At 43.4% G+C, this 23,498-nt stretch overlaps 1 protein-coding gene across 1 annotated transcript in view; it reads left to right on the forward strand.

Annotated features, from left to right (window-relative positions):
* The window catches only part of atg7 (ATG7 autophagy related 7 homolog), a gene marked incomplete at its 5' end in the record, with an annotated part of 143,863 nt that overhangs the window by 54,939 nt on the left and 65,426 nt on the right, over positions 1–23,498 (forward strand). The window contains 3 exon segments of the mRNA XM_079510388.1: positions 3,043–3,158; positions 8,310–8,385; positions 23,046–23,126. Coding sequence (XP_079366514.1) covers positions 3,043–3,158; positions 8,310–8,385; positions 23,046–23,126 — 273 coding nt within the window.

Raw genomic sequence — 23,498 nt, forward strand, 5'->3', positions numbered from 1 at the left:
TTGAAAATCTTCTGATAAAACATTGGCTAGCTTTTTTTTTTCTTTTTTTTCCTAAAAAACAAAAAGGTACGGCTGCAACTATCCTTTTGTCTTTGATTATTATATCAATTACTTTTTCAATTAAGAGATGCACATTTTGGTTAATAAAAAAAATCTTTTAAAAGCTGTTATACTTTGTCATGCAAAAACAGGTGTGCTATTTTATTTTTATTGGGAGTTTTTGGGGAGGCTCGGACAGCATCAAGGTTCAAGTTTACTTAGTGTCCCTGATGGGCAAATTGACCTATAGCTAAGCCCCGCCCTCTCCCACTTAGACACTCCCACTTGGACACTTTCCAGCCGGGCTCATTCATTCCAATGTAAATATCATGGATTTTACACATTAAATACTGGTTCATTTTTGGAACCAGACCTTCAAAATCTCCTCCAAATCTGTCAACAAGGCCTGCCATATGCACTGGAAAAATATATTCGTTGCATTTCTTTTTTAAAACAATGTTTTGTCATTTAGGAAAACTATTGGTGGAGAGGTTTGTCTAACCCATGTTATGCTTAGCTGTGATTGGACCATAGCAGTTTGGGGAGGGGCTTAGCTATAGGTCAATAGAGGGTATGCGTGGGACATCATCATCAAACCAGGAAGTTATGCAGGAACGCCTACTGAGTGGCAAAAAACTACTTTCTGGCCTTGACAGCCCATACATCCACACAGAAAAGTCTTATCTGATTGCATTAAACAATGTTAAACTCACTTTGCCTGTTGCTTTGCCACTCAATGTGCCATTCACTTTAAGCATGCGCATACTCTCTATTGGGTTGCAGCATAGACAGTACATTCAAACAAATTAAACGATACAAATAAAACATAAACGGTACACAATATACCAAAAGTACAGTAAAGTGCACGTTATCCATTAAAGTTTCTGTTTCCTTCATGATTCCTTATCTTAAATTTACTCTTAATTTCAACAAATTCTACTGACCAGATTTGAAGCTATTACTTTTGTTTTTACCCTTGTTCTATTTTTTGCATTTATGTGAATTTTTCTTTTTACTGTATGTAAAGCACTTTGAACTACACTTGTGTCTGAAAGGTGCTCTATAAATAAAGATTATTATTATTATTATTAAAGTGCAAGCGTTAAAGTGCTATGCAATAAGTGTGAGCCAATTACCTTAGAAGCCACTTTTACAATTTCCCCAAGGGAGAAATTTGTAAAAGTGGCCTCTAAGCCATTCCCGTGTTAGCTAAATCTATCGATTTGCGTGGAAAGGGTTGGATCGTATGGTGAAGGTGTGCTGGGTTCATGATTTCGGTTGTCTCGTAGCCAATGAAGCGAGTGGACAAGCGGAAAGGAGACATGGACATTTTGCGTCAGTGTTGATTTCGTCGACTAAAACTAAGACAAAAAATGTTCGTGGACTAGATGATGCTAATTAATGCTCTGTTCCATTTGGTGTACAGCGGTTCTGAGAAGTAGAGAAAAAAATAAAAACCTTCATCAGACCTTCATCATGCCTGATGAAGGTCTGAATGACCGAAACGTTGCTCAATAAATCTAACTCAAGTGAAGACAGTGTGCGGGATTATTTTTTCTCTACTTCTCAGTCCCAGTTATCCGACGCACCTTGTCCATTGTAGGTGTGCAGAAGGAACCTTTTCTCATAGTGTACAGCGGTTCTCGAACGTTTTCATTTCAATGACCCCCCATGTCTCTGAGAGTGTACAGATGTACATTTTGTACACTCTCAGAGTTACACACTCCCATTTGGAACCCCACTCAAGGACACTTTGTCTGTAGCAGCAGGTGCAGCTCACATGGTTTCCAGTGAGCCAACCTGCACAATAGCAGCACCCCATGACTCTTGTTTGACCAGAAAGGAACAGATTTCGTGAAGATTCTTGTAAACCATGTTTTTGAGTGGTGCAAACCACTCCAATGACTGGCTTTGTACCTGTGTACCCGTGTTCGTACCAAAAAAACGATCATGGTTGCTATGGTTAGTGTGTGACGTCACTGACATAGCTGATCAGACTATATAAGACCTTGCACCACTCAGTTCACACAGGTGTGATTTTTTCTGTTCTATGGACCCTAGAGGACACAAAAGAAACTATTTACATTTTTTATTTCCGCCCTAACAATATTTTATCACCATGGCAATACATGGCAATGTATAGCAATATTTTGTGTCTGTCTGTATTGATGTCGACATCATTTCTCCAAGGGGGCCAGGCCGCTTTACACCAAATTTGGTCCAGGAGTGTATGATGTGCTCTAGAAGACCCCACACATTTTTCGCAGTGATCGGCCTATAGGTGGCGCTATACCAACCAATTAAAAAAGCAAATTCATGACTATTCACAAACTACTTCTGATTCTGCTACATACACTAAGAACCTTCATTCGTATCATCGGTAACACCTGCGAAGGAAGTATAGGGAAGGAGCCCATGGTCTTTCCAAAATGATGTGTGCGTAGTAGAGCCCATAGACATATTTAAAGCCTAGATGGCTCAAGGCGGAGTCTCTGACGTAGTTCACCCGGTGGCCATCTTGCTTCGGGACTACAGTACAGTATGTTCAATGGCAGCTCAAACAAAAACAGTCATAACTCGCTCAAATCTTGACGGATTTATAAACGGGTTGGTTTATTACAAACGTTGTCAACGTGGCTATATGATTCAGGACGCTTATCTGCTTAATTTTTGTTTGTTATATGAACATCTTGTAAAAGCATATAAGTATGCGGACGTCTCTGACGTTTATAACAAACCAAACCGTTTGAAAACCGGTTGAAAATTGAGCAAGTTATGGTTATTTAAAAAGTATATGCCCCATAGACACAATGTTATGCTGCCCCGAGGTAAGATGGCCGCCACGTAGCAACGTCGCTCTCCATTGGCCAGAGCGCAGGTGAGCCATCTAGCTTTCTTATATATATCTATGGTAGAGCCTATTCAGCATATAGCAGGGAGCGTTTTTCACCCCCATGTTTTCTCACTTCATATCCCTTTTGTCTTCTCTGTTGCTGTGACTAGTCAACCAGGGATCGAACCCTGGACCAACAATGTACGGTCAGCAGACCCGGTCTGGCCATGATCGCTGGAGCCCTGGCTGTGGAGATGATGGTGTCCATTCTACAGCACAGTGAAGGGTATGCATTCTCCAAAACATGTCACGCCAAGCCGGGACAGCTTGTTTTAAGCATTATGTCATACTTTAGCTATTGAAAAATAGCAGATCTACAAGCTCATAGCGCGACACCGATTGCCGCGCTACGAGCTTGTAGATCTGCTATTTTAGAAAGATTGTGAAAATGCGGCACAAATCTTTGAATATATATTCTTTCAGAGCGAATGTTTTTAACTCAAATCTTTGAATATATATTATTTCAGAGCGAACGTTTTAACTCAAATCTTTGAATATATATTCTTTCAGAGTGAAAGTTTTTAACTCAAATCTTTGCTTCTGAGGGGTTCCTGGAATAACATATTTTCAGATGGGGGTCGGTGGCCGATTACATATCATTTTTGGGGTCCTTGACATGAAATATTGAGCACCACTGATACAGGAACATAGGTATTTCAGAAAACTGTCAGGATTTAGAAGACATTTTTTTAATTTCGACGTCAGGCCTAATGGGTTAAGACTGAGTGCCAACCTGTTGTCTACACACATTAGCATTAAGCTGCTCCATACACTTGAAGGTGCAAGTGGCTATTAAATAAATATTAGATGATGGGAATGAATTAGATTTCTCAGGTACAGTATGGTTGACTGCAGACATCCCTGGTATGCATTTCAACAGTTGGATCCATTTCAATGTCTCACCAGAATACAGAATGAGTGTCCTTCAAACCGCTGATTTGAAGGACACTCAAAGGTTATTGGTCTTTTACACACACACACACACACACACACACACACACACACACACACACACACACACACACACACACACACACACACACACACACACACACACACACACACACACACACACACACACACACACATTTTTACACCTAAATTCTGCCATTATTGCTTCTGTTCTTCATTCGTACTGCAGTGTCTACCATGGGTAATATCGATCTTTTCAATGTTGTTACGTCTAAATCATTAGGCTTTTAGGGCAAAGCATGTCTCTAATGAGTACCTGCCAGGCTACTACTCGATACCTAAAGCCTTCTGACTGCTGAAAATAATTAGAAATTTAAAATAAAGGATTACATTTGAAATTTTCCAAAAGATTGTTTTTCTCTCTGCTGTGCTTGGAGTGTCCTTGTTTTGTTTGCTGGGATCAAGTAAATCTTTGATGTGAAGTGGCTGTCAGTTTCCATCAATGCTGAGAACTGCGCTTCACTTTCTATTGAATTTGAAAGGGCCAAACCCTGTGGTTTAAAAGAGTCCTTAAGAATAACTCTGTCTGAAATGTTCAAAGTGCATATCAGGAGCAATTAGGGGTTCAGTGTCTTGCTCAAGGACACTTTGACACTAACTCTGGGGGAGCCCGGGTTTGAACTGGCATCCTTGCGGTTACCATCCAGCCACTCTACCCCTGAGCCACCGCCGCCCCATAGATCGTATCGTTATCGAGGTATGAACATGCGCAATATCAGTAACGCAAAAATCGTCAATCTACCGTCCACTTCTAAAGCCCTTCTAACATCCCTCTGTTTTAGCCTGTGCCCCTCGGAAAATAAACCACCACTCCGTTTCTCCGTCTTCCATGCTCCTGTTGGGACACTTTTTTGAATAATGTTTAATTTTCAATGTTGGAACACTTAAAATATAGAATATGACATTTTAACAGTATTATCGTATATCGTATCGATATCGCAATATTTGGCACTAATACCGAGATATGAAATGTCCATATCGTGAAGCCCTACATTCTAGAGGGGGTCCTTCCTATACACAGATCAAACAATGCAATACAAATACACAATGCGTTCATGTACAGATCCATCCTCTCCCACCCACGCCCCCATCCCTCAACTCATTTTAGACAAACATAGGTTTGGGATTAAATAAACACTGCATGTGTGTGTGTGTGCAGTGATTGAGTTGGTAAAAAAGCAGGCTGGATTCTCACCAGGCCAAATAAGACAGCCATATTCTCCTAGATTGTTTTTTTTTTGCTGTGTCATTTCACAGCGGGCAGGAGAAAATAAATTATTTTCCCTCTATCTATCGTTCATTCCATCTGGTTCCCACATGGCACTGCCAGGGGCACCGGGTCGCAAATCACAGGTCAGACAGGCCAATGTGTCTGCATGCAAATGTTTCCTTATGTACTCTAACTCTCCACGGCAGTATCGCTGTTTAACACTTTGACTACAGAACCCAAGTTACTCGAGTTAACACCCCGAACGCCCAGGGGTATTTGTAACCATTAAATCAGTGTGCCCAGCGATTTGCAGCTACGGAGCCCTTTTCAAGGTGCACCAGGCGCCTTCTTGGATGTAGCTGAAGTAGCTAGATGTAGCCAAAACACCCCCGAGGCAATCATATTATGATTTAATTCTAAAGCGACTAGCGACGACGGGACCGCGATGGGCCGTCAAAAACATAATCGTTGGTTAGAATTGGACGGATTGATTTAGATCAAGAGTTATTCACGTTTTAAGATTTTTCCTCTCATCCACTAAAACGGAGGGGGACCACTTTGGATGACGTCACAACCGGAAATTACATTGAATGTTGCCCAACAGGCGCTCCCAGCCTGTGGAGCGATGCGCTCTGTTATGATATCATTAATGTTCCGTCCTGTGATTAATCTCCGTCCCGAGCGCTGAGCCTAACTATTTGATAGGACGGAGACCTCCGTTTGTGCCGCTCAGAGTGTTAATTAACTGTAGAACACTCGCGAGTTGCCCGAGTTATGTTTTCATTGTTTAATCCAAGTTTTTATTCCGTTTTTAAGTTATACGGGAAATAGGAGACGCGTGTTGATGACGTCATCGCAAAAAAGGTCCGTCACTCTGGCGTGCAAAGGATTATGGGAAATTGAGTCCCTATTCATTACAATGGAGGGGGTGGTGCGGAGCGGTGCGCTTCCACGTCCACTGTATTGTTGTGATGATCGCCGCTTTGGAATACTTTTGAACACTATGACAAGTGATTACACCGTTTTTAAAGTGGATTTTCACGACGAGCACCTCAGCGGTCTGCGCAGTGGCTGTTCAGAGGTAACTTTAAACATAGTGTGGGATGTCGCTAGGCAACAGGCCGCCATGCAGGTGAGCATTGGGCCCGAGAGAGAGCCAGTGGGGAAGAAAGAGGCAGAGTGCTGCCGAGAAGACCGCGCCCACCACTCGGGCAAGTGATAGAAGCTCATTATAATAATAATAATAATAATAATAATAAAACTTTATTTGTGTAGCACCTTTCATGACATGAAATGCAGCTCAAAGTGCTTTACAGAGCAATGAAGAGAGAATAGAAAAGCAAGGCATAAACATTAAAAAACAAGAGCAGTAATGCAATACAGTGAGGACATGAATAACAAAAGAAATACAAAAAAACAAATCAATTAAAAGCAAGGGTGTAGAAGTGGGTCTTGAGCTGTGCTTTAAAAATGTCTACAGAGGCTGCCTCATGTCCCCGCCTACGTATTGTCTCAGGTTCAAGCCTACTCATCAAGTCCACCTGCGCCGCCAGACGAGGCTGCCTCTCTGCCCTCACTGACTCTCCGAGGGGACAGGTCAGGGCCATGCTCTGGCGGTACGCGGAATCCCCCACGCATTCTTCCGTACATAAGAATCATAATAATGTTGATGTATGAAGAAAGCGCTAATAGCCGGGGAGCCAGCACCAAGAATTTGAGAGGACCTGTGATGTCATGACATACTTTTTATTTGGGTTTTTTCTATTCACTATCACCTGATGAAGGCCAGTCACGGCCGAAAGGTTGTGTCCTGAGTTAAATAAACACTGTTGGAGCAAAGACCTTGTGCGGACTACTACTCCTCTGTTTTCTATTCACTTGGTCATTAAGGTCCACAGAATGAGAGGTCTTCTCTGCTGGAAATATCGCAAAAAAAAGTTATGGACATTTTTGTATACCCCACCATAGACAACCAATATAAGGCAACATTTCATCATGCTTTAAGTAGCATGTGACAAACTAGGGGGTTTTCATGATTCTGAATCCATTCCAAGCATTAGTTTTGCACAAAATACACTCCTTGGCCTAAAAACGGCCATACATCATGACAAATGTGAGGAGGTCAGTGTTTTTCATATTTTGTACCGGAAGATTTGAGTTAAAAATGTAAATGTAATTTAAATGTACTAGTCATCATAGCTTAGTTTCCATTTAGTTTTCCTCAGTGGAAAAAGGTAGTCGACGAACATTTTTCGTCTTAGTTTTAGTCGACAAAAACAACACTGCAACGAAGTCTGACGTCAATATCGCTGTCGAGGTTGCCAAGTCCACGGGTTGGTGTATTTATTTTATTTGTATTATTATTATCCCCAATAGGGCATGAGCGAGTGACGTCAGGACTTTGTGCTCTGTAACTCATTTAGATGGCTTAATATGGAGTTTTAGCTTGCTGGAAACAATTCCCCATCCCCTAAACCAAATTTTCAGGCCAAGGACTCCTTAAACCATAATTACAGCTGTATATTTCGACATAGACACTTTCTGTTGACACGTTTTGACGTCTCACTCCTCTCTCTCTCCTCCACCCATCCCTCCTCTCCTCTCCACCCCCTCCTCCTCTCCCTCTCTCCTCCACCCATCCCTCTCTCTCTCCTCTCCACCCCCCCTCCTCTCCCTCTCTCCTCCACCCATCCCTCTCTCTCTCTCCTCCACCCATCCCTCTCTCTCTCCTCTCCACCCCCTCCTCCTCTCCCTCTCTCCTCCACCCATCCCTCTCTCTCTCCTCTCCACCCTCTCTCCTCCACCCATCCCTCTCTCTCTCCCCTCCACCCACCCCTCCTCTATCCTCCCCCGCCCCTCTCTCTCTCCCCCCCATCCCTCTCCCTCTCTCCTCCACCCCCCTCCTCTCCCTCTCTCCTCCACCCATCCCTCTCCCTCTCTCCTCCACTCCTCCCCTCCCTCTCTCCTCCACCCATCCCTCTCTCTCTCCCCTCCACCCCCCCTCTCCCTCTCTCCTCCACCCATCCCTCTCTCTCCCCTCCACCCCCCCCCCTCTCCCTCTCCCTCTCCCCTCCACCTCTCCCTCTCTCCTCCACCCATCCCTCTCTCTCTCTCCTCCACACCCCCTCCCTCTCCCTCTCTCCTCCACCCATCCCCCTCTCTCTCTCCTCCCCCCCCCCCCCCCCCCCCCTCCAGAGGCTATGCAGTGGCCAGTAGCAGTGATGACCGAATGAATGAGCCTCCCACCTCCCTGGGACTGGTGCCGCATCAGGTCAGGACACACACACACACACACGCACGCACACAGACAGACAGTACTTAGAACGTGTCACAGAGTGACACATTGTGAGCTTGTAGATCTGCTATTTTCAGCATGTAACCAACCGCCAATCAGCCATTACTTTATGATGGCATCAAGGCCTGCCCGCCAAAATACATTTTAGTTGACTAAATCGACTGTAGATTAGTCGACTAAGAATATCACTAAAACATTTCAGATGACTAAAATATAACTAAAACACACACTAAGTTGTATTCAAAAGACTATGACTAAACTTAAATCAATACTAACACACACACACACGTGTGTTGTGCACCGGCTGCACACACACAGCTGTAAATTCACAAAATTGACAGACATCTTGCTGTTACACAACTCGGAGTTACAAAGTTTCCCTAGAGACGGTGATCTTGAACAGACTCTTGTCTGTAAGCACACACCGCAACCTAAACCACCATGCTTCTCTTAAAAGAAGTCCGAACAAGCCGAGGAGGAGGAGGACAGCTGTCCTCCTCCTCCTCGGCTTGTTCGGACTTCTTTACTTCCTCATCTTTACTAGAACACGCAGACTGGCGCCACACAGAGTCACAATGAAGTGCTCTGAAGTCGGCGTCTGATTGCTCCATTACAGTCTCATGTAGGACAAACGGACAGACAAGGGTCTTAGGGTCTTCTATTCATTACAGTCTCATGTAGGACAGACAGACAGACAAGGGTCTTAGGGTCTTCTATTTATGGGCAATGCCTTTGATTCAACAAAACTACAAATTGCGGTAGAGCACAATAATGGCAACACGTCATGAAAGAAACTCTGTCTCAACAACCCCCTCTGTGTGTGTGTGTGTGTGTGTGTGTGTGTGTGTGTGTGTGTGTGTGTGTGTGTGTGTGTGTGTGTGTGTGTGTGTGTGTGTGTGTGTGTGTGTGTGTGTGTGTGTGTGTGTGTGTGTGTGTGTGTGTGTGTGTGTGTGTGTGTGTGTGTGTGTGTGTGTGTGTGTGTGTGTGTGTGTGTGTGTGTGTGTGTGTGTGTGTGTGTGTGTGTGTGTGTGTGTGTGTGTGTGTGTGTGTGTGTGTGTGTGTGCGCGCGCGCGTGCGTGCGTGTGTGCGCGGGGTCTGAAAACCCACCTTCAGACTCCATCATGGCCCGTAGCACTTGCCTTAGCCCCAACCTTTTTATGTAGACTTAGATAGCTTTTTATATAGACATACTGTAGCACTATACATGCATAGTTCCATTTTCTAGATATTCCACTGTTACGTTCTTAGTTTACGTATGCTTCATGGGAAGCATCCTTTGGTTAGACATAGCATTGGTTAGACATAAGGTTGGTGAGGGGTGCGTTAAAACGGGGTGCATACTTAGTTTAGACTAGTCATTGGTTAGACATGGGTTAAGGTTAGGTTTAGGTGTGCTGCCCCGTGGGAGCTTAGGTTTAGGGTGAGGGTTTGACATAGGTTGTAGTTGTAGGACTAATGACTGGTCTAACCAATGACTAGTCTAGACCAAATACTGTCTAAACTAAGTACCCGTGGGAGGTTAGGGTGAGGGTTTGAGATAGGTTGTAGTTGTAGGACTAATGACTAGTCTAAACTAAGTACTGTCTAAACTAAGTACTGCACCCGTTAAAACGACCGGATTAAGGTTGGTGAGGGGTGCGTTAAAATGACCGGATGAAGGTTGGTGAGGGGTGCGTTAAAACGACCGGATTAAGGTTGGTGAGGGGAGAATTAACACAACTGGATTAAGGTTGGTGAGGGGTGCGTTAAAACGACCGGATTAAGGTTGGTGAGAGGAGCGTTAAAACGACCGGATTAAGGTTGGTGAGGGGAGAGTTAAAACGACCGGATTAAGGTTGGTGAGGGGTGCGTTAAAACGACCAGATTAAGGTTGGTGAGGGGTGCGTTAAGAGATAGAGATAGGTTATAGGACTAATGACTGGTCTAACCAATGACTAGTCTAAACTAAGTACTGCACGATAACTACTTGTTATGTATGTGATGTATTGCCATGTTTTTTGTTCCTGCTTAATGTAAATCGCTCTAGGTTAAGAGCGTCTGCTAAATTGTAAAGTGTGTGCGTGCGTGCATGCGCGCGTACACATCGATTAACTTTATGACCTATTGGTCTCCATGCACATTCATGTCCATGCATATATATTTTACAATATTGATCCCCCGACTGTTGATGATTTCAGTACCGTTCCCAGCAAGCACGGTCAGGACCTGGACAAATTGTGACCAGATTTGGAGAAAAACTTATCCAAAAGTTAATGGCACAGACAGACTCTTCACATACTAGAGCATGTCTGAAATAAGGGTCAGAGCTGAATTCGACATGTATGAAATAAATGCTTAAACATTTAGCTAGGTGTAATGTTAGAGTCAAGTCTTTCAAGCCTGTTTTCTCAACTCGCTGTTTTCTGCAAGACATTACTCTATAAGCCATATCTCCAAAACTGCTGGGTCAAACTGAACAACCAATATGTCAATTTGAAGCTATGATTCCCTGCTATTATATGACATGAAAAAACAAAACATCAAAAAAACCCTAATGGCAGTCCCTCAGTCAAATTTAGCCACAATTAGTGACGTCTCTATTTGGGCCAAATCAAGTCAAACCAAGACTAGTCAGATCTGGCCCAGAATGTCACCTGATTTTAACCAACATTAGTTCTGCCCATTAGGACGGACGTCCCTGGATGAATCAGAGAGAGTTCTCAATAGAAGTCTTATGTAGAAGAGCCGCCATTGGACTGAAGCCCCATGAAGTGAACGGAGTTGTCGTAACTCTGTCTTACTCTATGGCTCTGGGTTGAGTGGGTTCTCTGGCAAAAAAAAGAAAAACGAGAAAAGACAATCTGCAAGGCAAACGCCCTGATTACAGTACACATACCATACAATATAAATAATAAATACATTACAGGATAAGAAACAGTTTAGAGTGAGCAAGTACAGCTGGATCTCAAATGGATCCTTACAAGTCTTTTAAAACGTTCAAGTGAAATCAAATGTTTCAGTTTTCAGATTGATTGTAGACAGTTCCACATGTGTGTGCATAGTAATGAAAGGCTGTTTTACCCAATTCAGAATTCACAAAGGGGATTTCTAACATAAGGTAGTTTTGGGAGCGGGTGTAACGTTGGCCAGTTTTGGGATGTAGTAGGCTGCTAAGATATGTAGGCATTTTTTTAAGTAAGGCTTTGTAGATAAAAACAGTGCAGTGTTGTTCTCGTCTCTTAGCCAATGAAGGCCAACCAACCTTTTCATACAACCTACAGTGATGGGTGAGGAATCCATCTCCAGTTATAAACCGGAGGGCATAGTGGTAGATTGTGTCTAGTGGTGTTAGTGATGACGGAGCTGCATGCATATAAATAATATCACCATAGTCGATAACTGATAAAATTGTGCTTTGAATCAGCTGCTTCCTATTTTTTGAATTGAAGCAAGCTTTGTTTCGATAGAGGAATGCTAGTTTTGGTTTCAGTTTAGTGATGAGTTGTGAAATGTGGGTTTTAAATGATAGTTTGTCGTCTAACCAGATGCCCAGATATTTATAGATTGAGACTTTTTCAATAGGAGTCATAATGGTGGACCAAGAAGAGGAATGATACAGACTACAGAGTGGAGATAAAAGCATGAGGAACTAGAACAAACGGGTGTCTACCAGGCCAGGTCAGTTTATTGTGGCCTCCTGGTGGCGCTATAAAGGTGGTTGCAGACTGGATGCGTTTTTCGGAAGACCGACGGAGAAACGCCGCTAAAAATCTGAAAACCGCGCTCCGTGTGCAGGGACCTTAACAGACAGTGTAGAATGTTCATGTAAGACGAAAATCTACACAAAATATCTGAAAATAACTTGATGAGCATCAAAGCAATATTTTAAATACTTTCTATCTTATCAATACAGCATGGTATTGTGGACAAAATCTTATCCAACGATTACAAAATATTTAGATTTGGGTCTGCAACGCTAATAATTAATGTCATCAAATTGCGGTCCGTGGCTCAAATGGCGAATACATAATGGGCCTTGATACGAAAAAGGGTTGAAAACCTCTGCACTAATAGGATGACATTGTACGTGTTTTTATGTGGCGTAAGTATGAAAGCAGATTAACCAATTTAGACCTGAGGGCGATTCTAAATCCTGAAAAACCCATGTTTCTATGTTCAGCAGTGCTCAACCTTTTTCATGTCGAGGACCCCAGAATGATCTGTATTTGGCGGCAGACCCCCCCCATCTGAAAATATGTTGTTCCAGGGACGCGATTTTTCTAAAAATAGCAGATCTACAAGCTCGTAGCGCGGCACTCTGTGCCATGCTACAAGCTTGAAGATCTGCTATTTTTCAATGGCTAAAGTAGCAAAGGTATAATAATAATGATAATAATAAAACACCAAAAGGGGGTGAATCCTGAATGGATTAAAGTGCGAGCTGGCGGGTTAGCCAAACGAGGGGGAGCAGCAGAGAGAAATGGCAGCTCTACATGCAGACGCTGTGCCATTCTGCTCCCTGGCTGTTGACAGATACTTTAACGTCTCTCCATTTGCATCATCATCATCATCATCAGTATTCATCATCACCCCCAGAATCGCAGTCTGCCCGCTTGCTTGACACCTCCGCTGTACTGATGGCATTTTATCAGAGAAATGCTGAGCGGCTGGTGTGGTGCGTGCGTGCGTGCGTGCGTGCGTGCGTGCGTGCGATGATGACTGATGAGCGATGACAGTTTCTCTAATAGCATGTTTCGGGAGCCCTTTCTTCACAGTGTGGTAGCCGCTGCCTGTATATTTGCGTGGTGCCACAGTGACATCCAGTGGTTGTGTACGGACACTACATGTCATATCTCTGATTAGTTACTGTAGTTAGTAAGGGCCATCAGGCAGTGAATTACTTTGTGTAATCATTCATTCCAGTTATGTAGACCAGTGGTTCCCAAAGTGGGGTCCGGGGACCCCCAGGGGTCCTTGAGGGAGTTCCAGGGGGTCCCCAGCTAAATGATAGTTAGGAACCAAATGGACCCTTATGGGTCTGTAACTCTGAGAGTGTATAAATGAGATTTGTACACTCTCAGAGTTAAATTAACATTGATTTTACAATATATAAATTGGGAATCCCAGAGATAGAAATGCCATTAAATGGGGGGTCCGTAGACTAATGCATGTCAGAATGGGGAGTCCTTGAAATTAAACTGGTTGAGAATCACTGCTAGAGCCGTACAAATCTTCTCTCATGGGCGACCCTGGGCATATCTCTTCAAATGGGGGTCCGCGGGATAATTTGTGTCAATTTGGGAGTGTTAGGGAACCACTGGTGTAGACCAACCGGTCTAGAACCAAGTTTCCCTGTCCCCTCAAAAGTTGACCGATCTTGGCATGAAACGGATGCATCGAGGGGCCAGGCGGCCACAAAAACGAAATGGTGCGAAATAAACATAGAAATTAGGTTGTAGTTAAAAAATATATATATATCTATGCATGTAAAAACATAGATGAATAATAACAATTCTGGCAAATCCCTTACCAGTAACTGCAGTACACGGACAGTGCACCAACCATTTGGTTGAAAGCTTATACTGTACGTTTAGGTCTTGCCAGTACTATCGCATGTAATACATCCTGTATCCTTTATGTCATGCATGGGCAACTGGCGGTGAACTTTATAAATTTGAGCTGATAACGCTAAGCACTGTGTTAACAGCTTGCCCAGAGTTGGCTATAGGGTCATTGTGCTGACAACACGCGTCGATTAGCGCGTTGGGGTTCGGGAACCCCAAGGGGCGGGAACCCCTTTTGGTGTTTCAAGCATTATGTTATGCTTTAGCTATTGAAAAATAGCAGATCTACAAGCTCATAACGCGGCACTGAGTGCCGCGCTACGAGCTTGTAGGTCTGCTATTTTAAAAAAAATCGTGAATATGTGGCGCAAATCTTTGAATATATATATATATTCTTTCAGAGCGAACGTTTTTAACTCAAATCTTTGCTTCTGGGGGGGTCCCTGGAACAACATATTTTCAGATGGGGGTCGGCGGCCAAATGCAGATATGTTTTGGGGTCCTTGACATGAAAATGTTTGAAAACGACTGACATAGAAACATAGGTATTTCAGAAAACTGGCAGGATTTAGAAGACATTTGTAGAATCCTTCCCAGGTCAAAATGGGTTAAAGTGGCACCATCTTCATTAATTCGCTGACGTATTACAGTATGACGGCGTTCCCCTTTCCTTTCATTTCATGCTCGGTCCTCTGATTCTCCTTTCATGCCCCCCCCCCCCCCCCCCTATTTGTCTTTGTCAACGCTCCCCTCCCCTTAATTCTCCACACAGGATTGATTTTGTCGCCTAAAACTATGAATTATTTTTTCTGCCGACTACCTTTTTTTTCACAGACTAAAACTAAATGGAAACTGAATTAAAAGTATAGCTACGATGACTAAAACTGAGACTAAATATATTGACAATTTCGTCAACAAATAAAAACTGGCCAAAAAATGTAGCATTGTCAGACTAAAATGTTACGAAGGGACTAGTGGACAAGAGATCCAGTATAAGACATTTTACACTTGGTTGCATGCTGAAAATAGCCGATCTACAAGCTCACAACGCATCATGCTGCGACGCCTTGTGAACTTGTAGATCTGCTATTTTCAGTGTAAAATCAGCCATTACTACGGCATCAAGGCCCGCCAAAACACATTTTAGTCGACTAAATCAACTGTACATATAGTCGACTAAAAATCTTGTGATATTTAGTCGACTAACATTCCAGGTGACTAAAACTAAAATAAAAATCAACACTGCGACAAATCATGAATTTTAATCTGTTCATTTCAATCTGAGATGATAAAAATGGACTTGGAATGTGATGGAGGGGGTTTACCCAAATTTACATTTGTAAAGAGATACTGGTCAAATAAACTCAACGCAAAAAGTTCTGAAACGTAACTTTGGTCGAGGTATAGATTCGGGCATTCCTGGAATGAGCAACACAGCTAAATGTGTGGGTAGAGCCTCCAAAGAATTTGCCAAAATGGCAAATGATTGTTATTCACCCTTGCTTTGAGTTGCTTAGTGGATTGGATGGTTGCACTCTACCACAGTAATAAGGAAAAAACTACACATATGGGTCATTTTTTCACTTTATAAATTTTACACTCTGTGTTAGGGAACTCAGTAGCGTCTGGAGGATCCATGCGCAGCAAGGCCCGTTCTAGGGGGGGTGGGGGGGATGGGGCAGGGGTGGGCAGAGCCTACCCAAACGTGCATCCTGCCCACCCAAACAAAAGTTATGGGAATTATTTTATTTTTACCGACAAAAGTTGTCGGTAATAAACGCGTTGTGAGCTTGTAGATCTGCTATTTTCAGCATGCAACCAAGTGTTAAATGACTTGTACTGGATCTCTTGTCCACTAGTCCCTTCCTAACATTTTAGTCTAGTTTTGTTGACGAAATTGTCAGTATATAGTCTTAGTTTTAGTCATCATAGCTTCGTTTTCATTTTGTTTTCGTTTAGTTTTCGTCAGTGAAAAAAGGTAGTCGACGAACATTTTTCGTCTTAGTTTTAGTCGACGAAATCAACACTGCCTAACACTGAGTGCAAAATGAATAAAGTGTATGAATGCAATCAATAAAAGTGCAATCATCCAATCCGCTAACCAACTCAAAACAATTAAGGGTGAATACCAACCATTTTGGCAATGTCTTGGCGCTACCCACACGTTTAGCTGTGTTGCTCATTCCAGGAATGCCCGATCCTTTACAAGCTATATACCTTGTTTTAATCCATTGAGACCTGGAACGCATCCATGTCACGTTAGCGTTTAACCACATTAACCATTAAAGGTGTGAAATGTGTTTAGATGACCCCACAGTTACTGAAAAATAAATGTTCAGTGGAAACTTCCGGCGCCCCTGGCTCGGACCGCCGATCTATCTTCAAACGCAGCCGTCATTATGATCTGAACTACACAACTGTAAAGACCTGTGACTGACTGCATCTCGCATGGTTGTGATGCTATGCTATCACAGTGACGGAATCTGTCCACAGACATGAACTGAAAACTATTCCAGCCTGTCTTGTCTCTCAACCAATTAAATGTATGACGACTGACGTCATAGACTGGCTTCCAAGTATTCTGATGGAGGATTATTGCTCCAAGTACACTGAGAACAGTTAATGCACTTGTACTGTACACAAGTATTGTCAGGGTGTAGTACAAGAGCGAGTCCATGAGTAACTATGTGAATTGGAGGCTAGTAATAGAGATGCATGACACTGGGCCTGGCAGATGAATAGTCCAGACCAGCGACGGAAGTCATTAATTGAAGTTTGCAGCCGTGGCGTGCTTCTACCGTCGCTGTGCATTGTACAGTAATTGGTTTCAAATGTGTGAGTCTCCTGATTATAGACCACAAGTCCACAACATAATAGCAGTCAGACAGACAGCCATGTGATGGGACTGTAGCACCGGGAAAAACACATGAACATGGAAGGAGGGAGGAGCTCTATGGAAAAAACACATGGACGTGGGAGGAGGGGGGAGCTCTATGGAAAAACACATGGACGTGGGAGGAGGGGGGAGCTCTATGGAAAAACACATGAACGTGGGAGGAGCTCTATGGAAAAACACATGAACGTGGGAGGAGCTCTATGGAAAAACACATGAACGTGGGAGGAGCTCTATGGAAAAACACATGAACGTGGGAGGAGCTCTATGGAAAAACACATGGACGTGGGAGGAGGGGGGAGCTCTATGGAAAAACACATGAACGTGGGAGGAGCTCTATGGAAAAACACATGAACGTGGGAGGAGCTCTATGGAAAAACACATGGACGTGGGAGGAGGGGGGAGCTCTATGGAAAAACACATGAACGTGGGAGGAGGGGGAGCTCTATGGAAAAACACATGAACGTGGGAGGAGGGGGAGCTCTATGGAAAAACACATGAACGTGGGAGGAGGGGGGAGCTCTATGGAAAAACACATGAACGTGGGAGGAGCTCTATGGAAAAAACACATGAACGTGGGAGGAGGGGGGAGCTCTATGGAAAAACACATGAACGTGGGAGGAGGGGGAGCTCTATGGAAAAACACATGAACGTGGGAGGAGGGAGAGCTCTATGAAAAAACACATGAACGTGGGAGGAGGGGGAGCTCTATGGAAAAACACATGAACGTGGGAGGAGGGGGAGCTCTATGGAAAAACACATGAACGTGGGAGGAGGGGGAGCTCTATGGAAAAACACATGAACGTGGGAGGAGGGGGAGCTCTATGGAAAAAACACATGAACGTGGGAGGAGGGGGAGCTCTATGGAAAAACACATGAACGTGGGAGGAGCTCTATGGAAAAAACACATGAACGTGGGAGGAGCTCTATGGAAAAACACATGGACGTGGGAGGAGATCTATGGAAAAAACACATGGACGTGGGAGGAGGGGGAGCTCTATGGAAAAACACATGAACGTGGGAGGAGGGGGAGCTCTATGGAAAAACACATGAACGTGGGAGGAGGGGGAGCTCTATGGAAAAACACATGAACGTGGGAGGAGGGGGAGCTCTATGGAAAAACACATGAACGTGGGAGGAGGGGGAGCTCTATGGAAAAAACACATGAACGTGGGAGGAGCTCTATGGAAAAAACACATGAACGTGGGAGGAGCTCTATGGAAAAAACACATGAACGTGGGAGGAGCTCTATGGAAAAAACACATGAACGTGGGAGGAGATCTATGGAAAAAACACATGAACGTGGGAGGAGATCTATGGAAAAAACACATGAACGTGGGAGGAGGGGGAGCTCTATGGAAAAAACACATGGACGTGGGAGGAGGGGGAGCTCTATGGAAAAAACACATGAACGTTGGAGGAGCTCTATGGAAAAAACACATGGACGTGGGAGGAGGGGGAGCTCTATGGAAAAAACACATGGACGTGGGAGGAGGGGGAGCTCTATGGAAAAAACACATGGACGTGGGAGGAGGGGGAGCTCTATGGAAAAAACACATGGACGTGGGAGGAGGGGGAGCTCTATGGAAAAATGAGGAGGATGTGGAGAGTAGAGTATGCAGGAGAATTTGAAGGAGCATGGATATTGAAGGTGTGGTGAAATACGTTATCACACTTTTAGAGCATATCCATGGTCATCATATGGGCATACCTTGTGTGTGTTTTAGCCTATATCAAAAGTCCATCAAAATACAATTTTAATTACTTCCTTAAAGGTATATTCAGTGATTTTACTTAATTCAAATATCACTTTTTTTTTTTTTTTTCTGGATAATCCTCCCTACTATAGAGTGTGCTGACCATATAAGGAGTTCCTCCCTGTCCCCAGTGAGCCCCTGGGGTCAAAAAACCCTAGTTTCAGTTTTGGTGGCGGGTGGCAAAGCCTTCATCCAATCAGGATGAGAGGGGCCTTCCTCCAATCATGATCGACTGGGGGCGGGCCTTGGTGCACATGCTGTTGGCCTGTTGCACTTCCCCCCACTGTAGAGCGTGCATGTGCACATTTTGTTACCGGGGCGGACTGGGTGGTTTTCCAAATCACCCGAATCACTGAATGCTCCTTTAAAACGAAAACGTGCTGCGTGATGACGTGTAGAGATACACATCAATAAAAGCCAATAAAAATGAAGCTCACCAGTTTGGGTCCCATTCCTGCGCGTCCGTCCAAACACAGCTGCTACTGAAATCCTCTGTTTTTAAATCCCATTAAAGATGACATCCAGACAGTGTGTTGGTACTCGTTTTAAACTTAATCATCACGCTAAAATATGTATATAGGTTGTGTACAGGTTAGAGATAACCCCCTGGCTTTGCTGCCATCTCTCTGTCACTTGTAAACAAACCACTGAGCATGTGCGTGCATGTGGTCGTGCATGAGGCTGAAACTTCAAAATAAAATGCCCAAAAAGCCATTTCACTACACCTTTAAAGTAGGAGATGGGCATCCTTCTAAGGAGGAGAGTGAAGCTTTATTTTACTAAAAGAACACGCAACACTATCGTATGAAGTATAAGTTATGTTTAAGGTTTAACAAGGAAACGAAAAAGTGGTGTCTGTCAATCAGCCTTCACACCTGTAAAATGTTTTGTCATCGATAGATGGTATAATTAAGCAATATTACACGAGAGGGGGTAGTTTAACGGCATTAATGCACGCCTGCGATGCTGCAGGAACAAGCCTGCAGGGCGAGTTCCGAAAGCAAGTGCATTAATGATGTTGAACCACCTCCTGAGTGTAATATTGCAATTATACAACAGTTACCCTCAAAACTAAGAAAATCGCTGAAAAAACAATTTTTCAATGACAGATGTAGTCACTACGACCACAAATCCCAAAAAACTAGCTAGCCTAGCCACCGAGTTTGCTGCGCTCTGGGAGAACAGAGCAGCTGCATTCTTTGTTTTGATTAGGTGTGGAGTGGGCTCGTTTGAACAACGGCTAGAATATAGTCTACTTGCCAGCCCATAGAGCCCCATTGTGAACCCGGACATGTTGAGTACACCAAGGTTTTACGTTAGAAATGTTGTGTATGGGTCCCCAGCATGTAGAAACTGTGCCGGATGCTAACTTGAATATGTTGAGCAATTTTCATAATTGGCATAATATGTGACCATAACATTAACAACCTATAGAAGGCAAAAATGGCCACAGCTACTGCTGACATCATCACATTTGTGATGACGGCTATGGCCGTTTTTAGCCCAAGGAGTGTTTTTGTGCAAAACTAATGCTTGGAATGGATTCAGCATCATGAAAACCCCCTAGTTTGACGCGTCACATTCTACATAAAGCATGATGACATTTAGACTTTTTTTTGCCTTCTATAGGTTGGTAATGGTATGGTCACATATAGAGAGTATGCGCATGCTTAAAGTGAATGGCACATCGAGTGGCAAAGCAACAGGCAAAGTGAGTTTAACATTGTTTAATGTTGTTTAATGCAATCAGATAAGACTTTTCTGTGTGGATGTATGGGCTGTCAAGGCTAGAAAGTAGTTTTTTGCCACTCCGTAGGCGTTCCTGCATAACTTCCTGGTTTGATGATGATGTCACACGCATACCCTCTATAATGAAAATTGCTCAACATATGCAAGTTAGCATCCGGCACTGCAGTTTCTACATGCTGGGGACCCATACTCATACTACATTTCTAACATAAAACTTTGGTGTACTCAACATGCCTGGGTTCACATTCTGGCAAGTGGACTAATAGTTGATGCTGACATTGTGTGGCTGTGTGCAGTCGTGTGTGTGTACAGGAAGTGTAGAGGAGAGAGGGCTCAGCTACTTCGTATAACTAGACCTGTACGTGCCTGTCGCAGTCGGCCACCGGCCTACTTGGGAACGATGCAACTTTGGAACCTAATGATATACATTGTCATAGCACCCGTTTTAACTGTCAGCCGGTGTCCCACATGGAGATCTGTGTATGTGCCTGTGTGTGAAGACTGTAAAACTGAAAAGTGTACTTGGCAATCAATTCGGCCCACTGGCAGAGCCTGATTGGTTGAGCCTCAATTGGCTGAGGCAGAGGCTGGAAATTGCACTGGCAGAGCCTGGGCCAGGTGAAAGGAGTTGGCCTCATTAGGCCCACTGGCAGAGCCTGACCAGAGCCAGAGCAATGTGAAGTCGGTGGGGCAAACGGTTCTCGAGTTACGTACAACCGTACACATGTCATATTTATTTAGGATTTACAGTAAGTACTAGTTAAATGGACCCGTTCTGTGAGAGCACTGTCCCAACATTACCACCAGAGGGAGCACTCGACACGCTCTCAAAACCCCAAGACAGTCCAGCTACTGTATTCTTCACCTTTCTACATCCTAACATACTGAAAACACCCTGGCATTAAAGACCACTGAATCCAAATACATACTGTCTGATATATTGTTTTCCCCTTTTATGGTTATTCTCATATTTCTACTGTATATTGTGTTTATACTGTAAATGTTTTCTTTCTGCAACACAATCATATACAGCACCTTTTGTATCATTAAAGGGTAAGAGCACTTTTGTAGAGGTTTGGGTTGTGTAGTCACCTTCCCATGATGTAACTCCAAATGTGGACAAGAAATTTAAAAAAAAAATTGCTTGATTAGAAATTGATAATTCAAAATATGCTCCTCATCATTGACTTACATTGTACGCTGAAACCATAGAGTATATAAAGGATAGAGACCGAACTGGAGCACTAGCCCCGCCCCCAAGCTATTCATTTCGATGAAGTTGCTCAGTGGCGTTTTGAAGCACCCGGAAGACTGCCGGAAGTACCTCCTCCGGAACTCAAATTTGAGGTCCGGGGTGACGTATGGGTGACGTAGGGAGTGATGGTCCTACGTGTTGAAGCACGGGTCCGCCTGCAGTCCTTCCTCTTACCACTAGGGCCCAGTGCTTCAACGTTGGAGCGCCTCACTGGCCCCTTGGCTGAAACGGCTCTCAAAGTCACTCTTTTAGTACGTAAACAAACACAAACAAAGTTGATTCGGACAATATAGAGCATCACCAAAACTCATGTTGTTTATTTATTTATTTTTATAAAAATGTTAACTTCCTGTTGATTTTGTATTCGGAAGAAAACCCGGACTGGATCCGCGTATACGGATCCAGATCTTCAAATGGTAGAAATAGAATAGAACCACATGAGTTTTGGTGATGCTCTATATTGTCCGAATCAACTTTGTTTGTGTTTGTTTACGTACTAAAAGAGTGACTTTGAGAGCTGTTTCAGCGTACAATGTAAGTCAATAATGAGGAGCATATTTTGAATTATCCACATTTGGAGTTACATCATGGTAAGGTGACTACACAACCCACACCTCTACCAAAGTGGTCTTACCCTATAACTGTACATGCTCTCTCTCTCTCTCTCTCTCTCTCTCTCTCTCTCTCTCTCTCTCTCTCTCTCGCGTGCGTGCGTGCATGCGTGCGTGCGTGTGTGACAAATACTTAGATAAGATCATAAAAATATGATCTTATCTAAGTCAGGAAGGGACTAGTGGACAAGAGATCCAGTATAAGTCATTTTACAACTAGTTGCATGCTGAAAATAGCTGATCTACAAGCTCACAACGCGTCAGTCAGTACGACAGCATCAAGGCCCGCCAAAATACATTTTGTTCGACTAAATCAACTAGATTTAGTCGACTAAAACTAGACTTAACACGACAAGACATTCCAGGTGACTAAAATGTGACTAAAACTAAATGTAAACTATTCAAGAGACTATGACTAAAAAAAACAACACTGCTACTCCACTACATCTCGGATCCAAACATTGTACGTTTACTCCACTGCATGTATTTGAAAACATTAGTTACAAGTTACTTTGTAGATTTGTATTATGATTACAAAACCTACGTTAACCACTTCATTTCGGCCATTTGAAAATAGCCGATCTGCAAGCTCACAATGCATAGTGAGTAGTGACGCATTGTGAGCTTGTACATCTGACATTGTCACAAGACTTTGAAAACTTGAAAACAGGACATTCTGCACAATGAGTACTTTTTATTTTGGTACTTTAACAATAATAATATAAAATATATTAACAATAATAATATAAAATAATTGACTTGAGTATTTCTATATTACAGTATTGATACTTAAAAAGCTCTGTTATTATTTGATTCCTCTTCCCACAGATCCGAGGCTTCCTGTCCAGGTTCGACAACGTCCTTCCAGCCAGCCTGGCCTTTGACAAATGCACAGCCTGCTCAGACATCGTAAGTGGCAACATGAATCTGAAAACGACATACATCTGCACTCAAGTCCAATTTAACACTCCGATTGCCCAGGGTTATTTAATCCATTAAATCATAGCGCCTGGCGATTTATAGCAGTGGAGCATTTTTACCGACGGACCGGATGTTATCCCGGATGTGGCTGAAGCAGCTAGATGTAGCCAAAACACTCTAGAGGCGATCGACAACAACGGGAGGTATGATTAAATCTAACACGACTAGTGACGGGACCGCGGTGGGCCGTCTAACACAGGATCTTTTCTTAGAATTGGACGGGATGATTTAGATCAAGAGTTATTAACGTTTTAAGATTTTCGGTCTCGTCGGCAAAACAGGGGGGGAACATTTCCGAGG

This window comes from Electrona antarctica, assembly GCF_951216825.1.
Source record: "Electrona antarctica genome assembly, chromosome: 9".
NCBI classification, from domain to species: domain Eukaryota; kingdom Metazoa; phylum Chordata; class Actinopteri; order Myctophiformes; family Myctophidae; genus Electrona; species Electrona antarctica.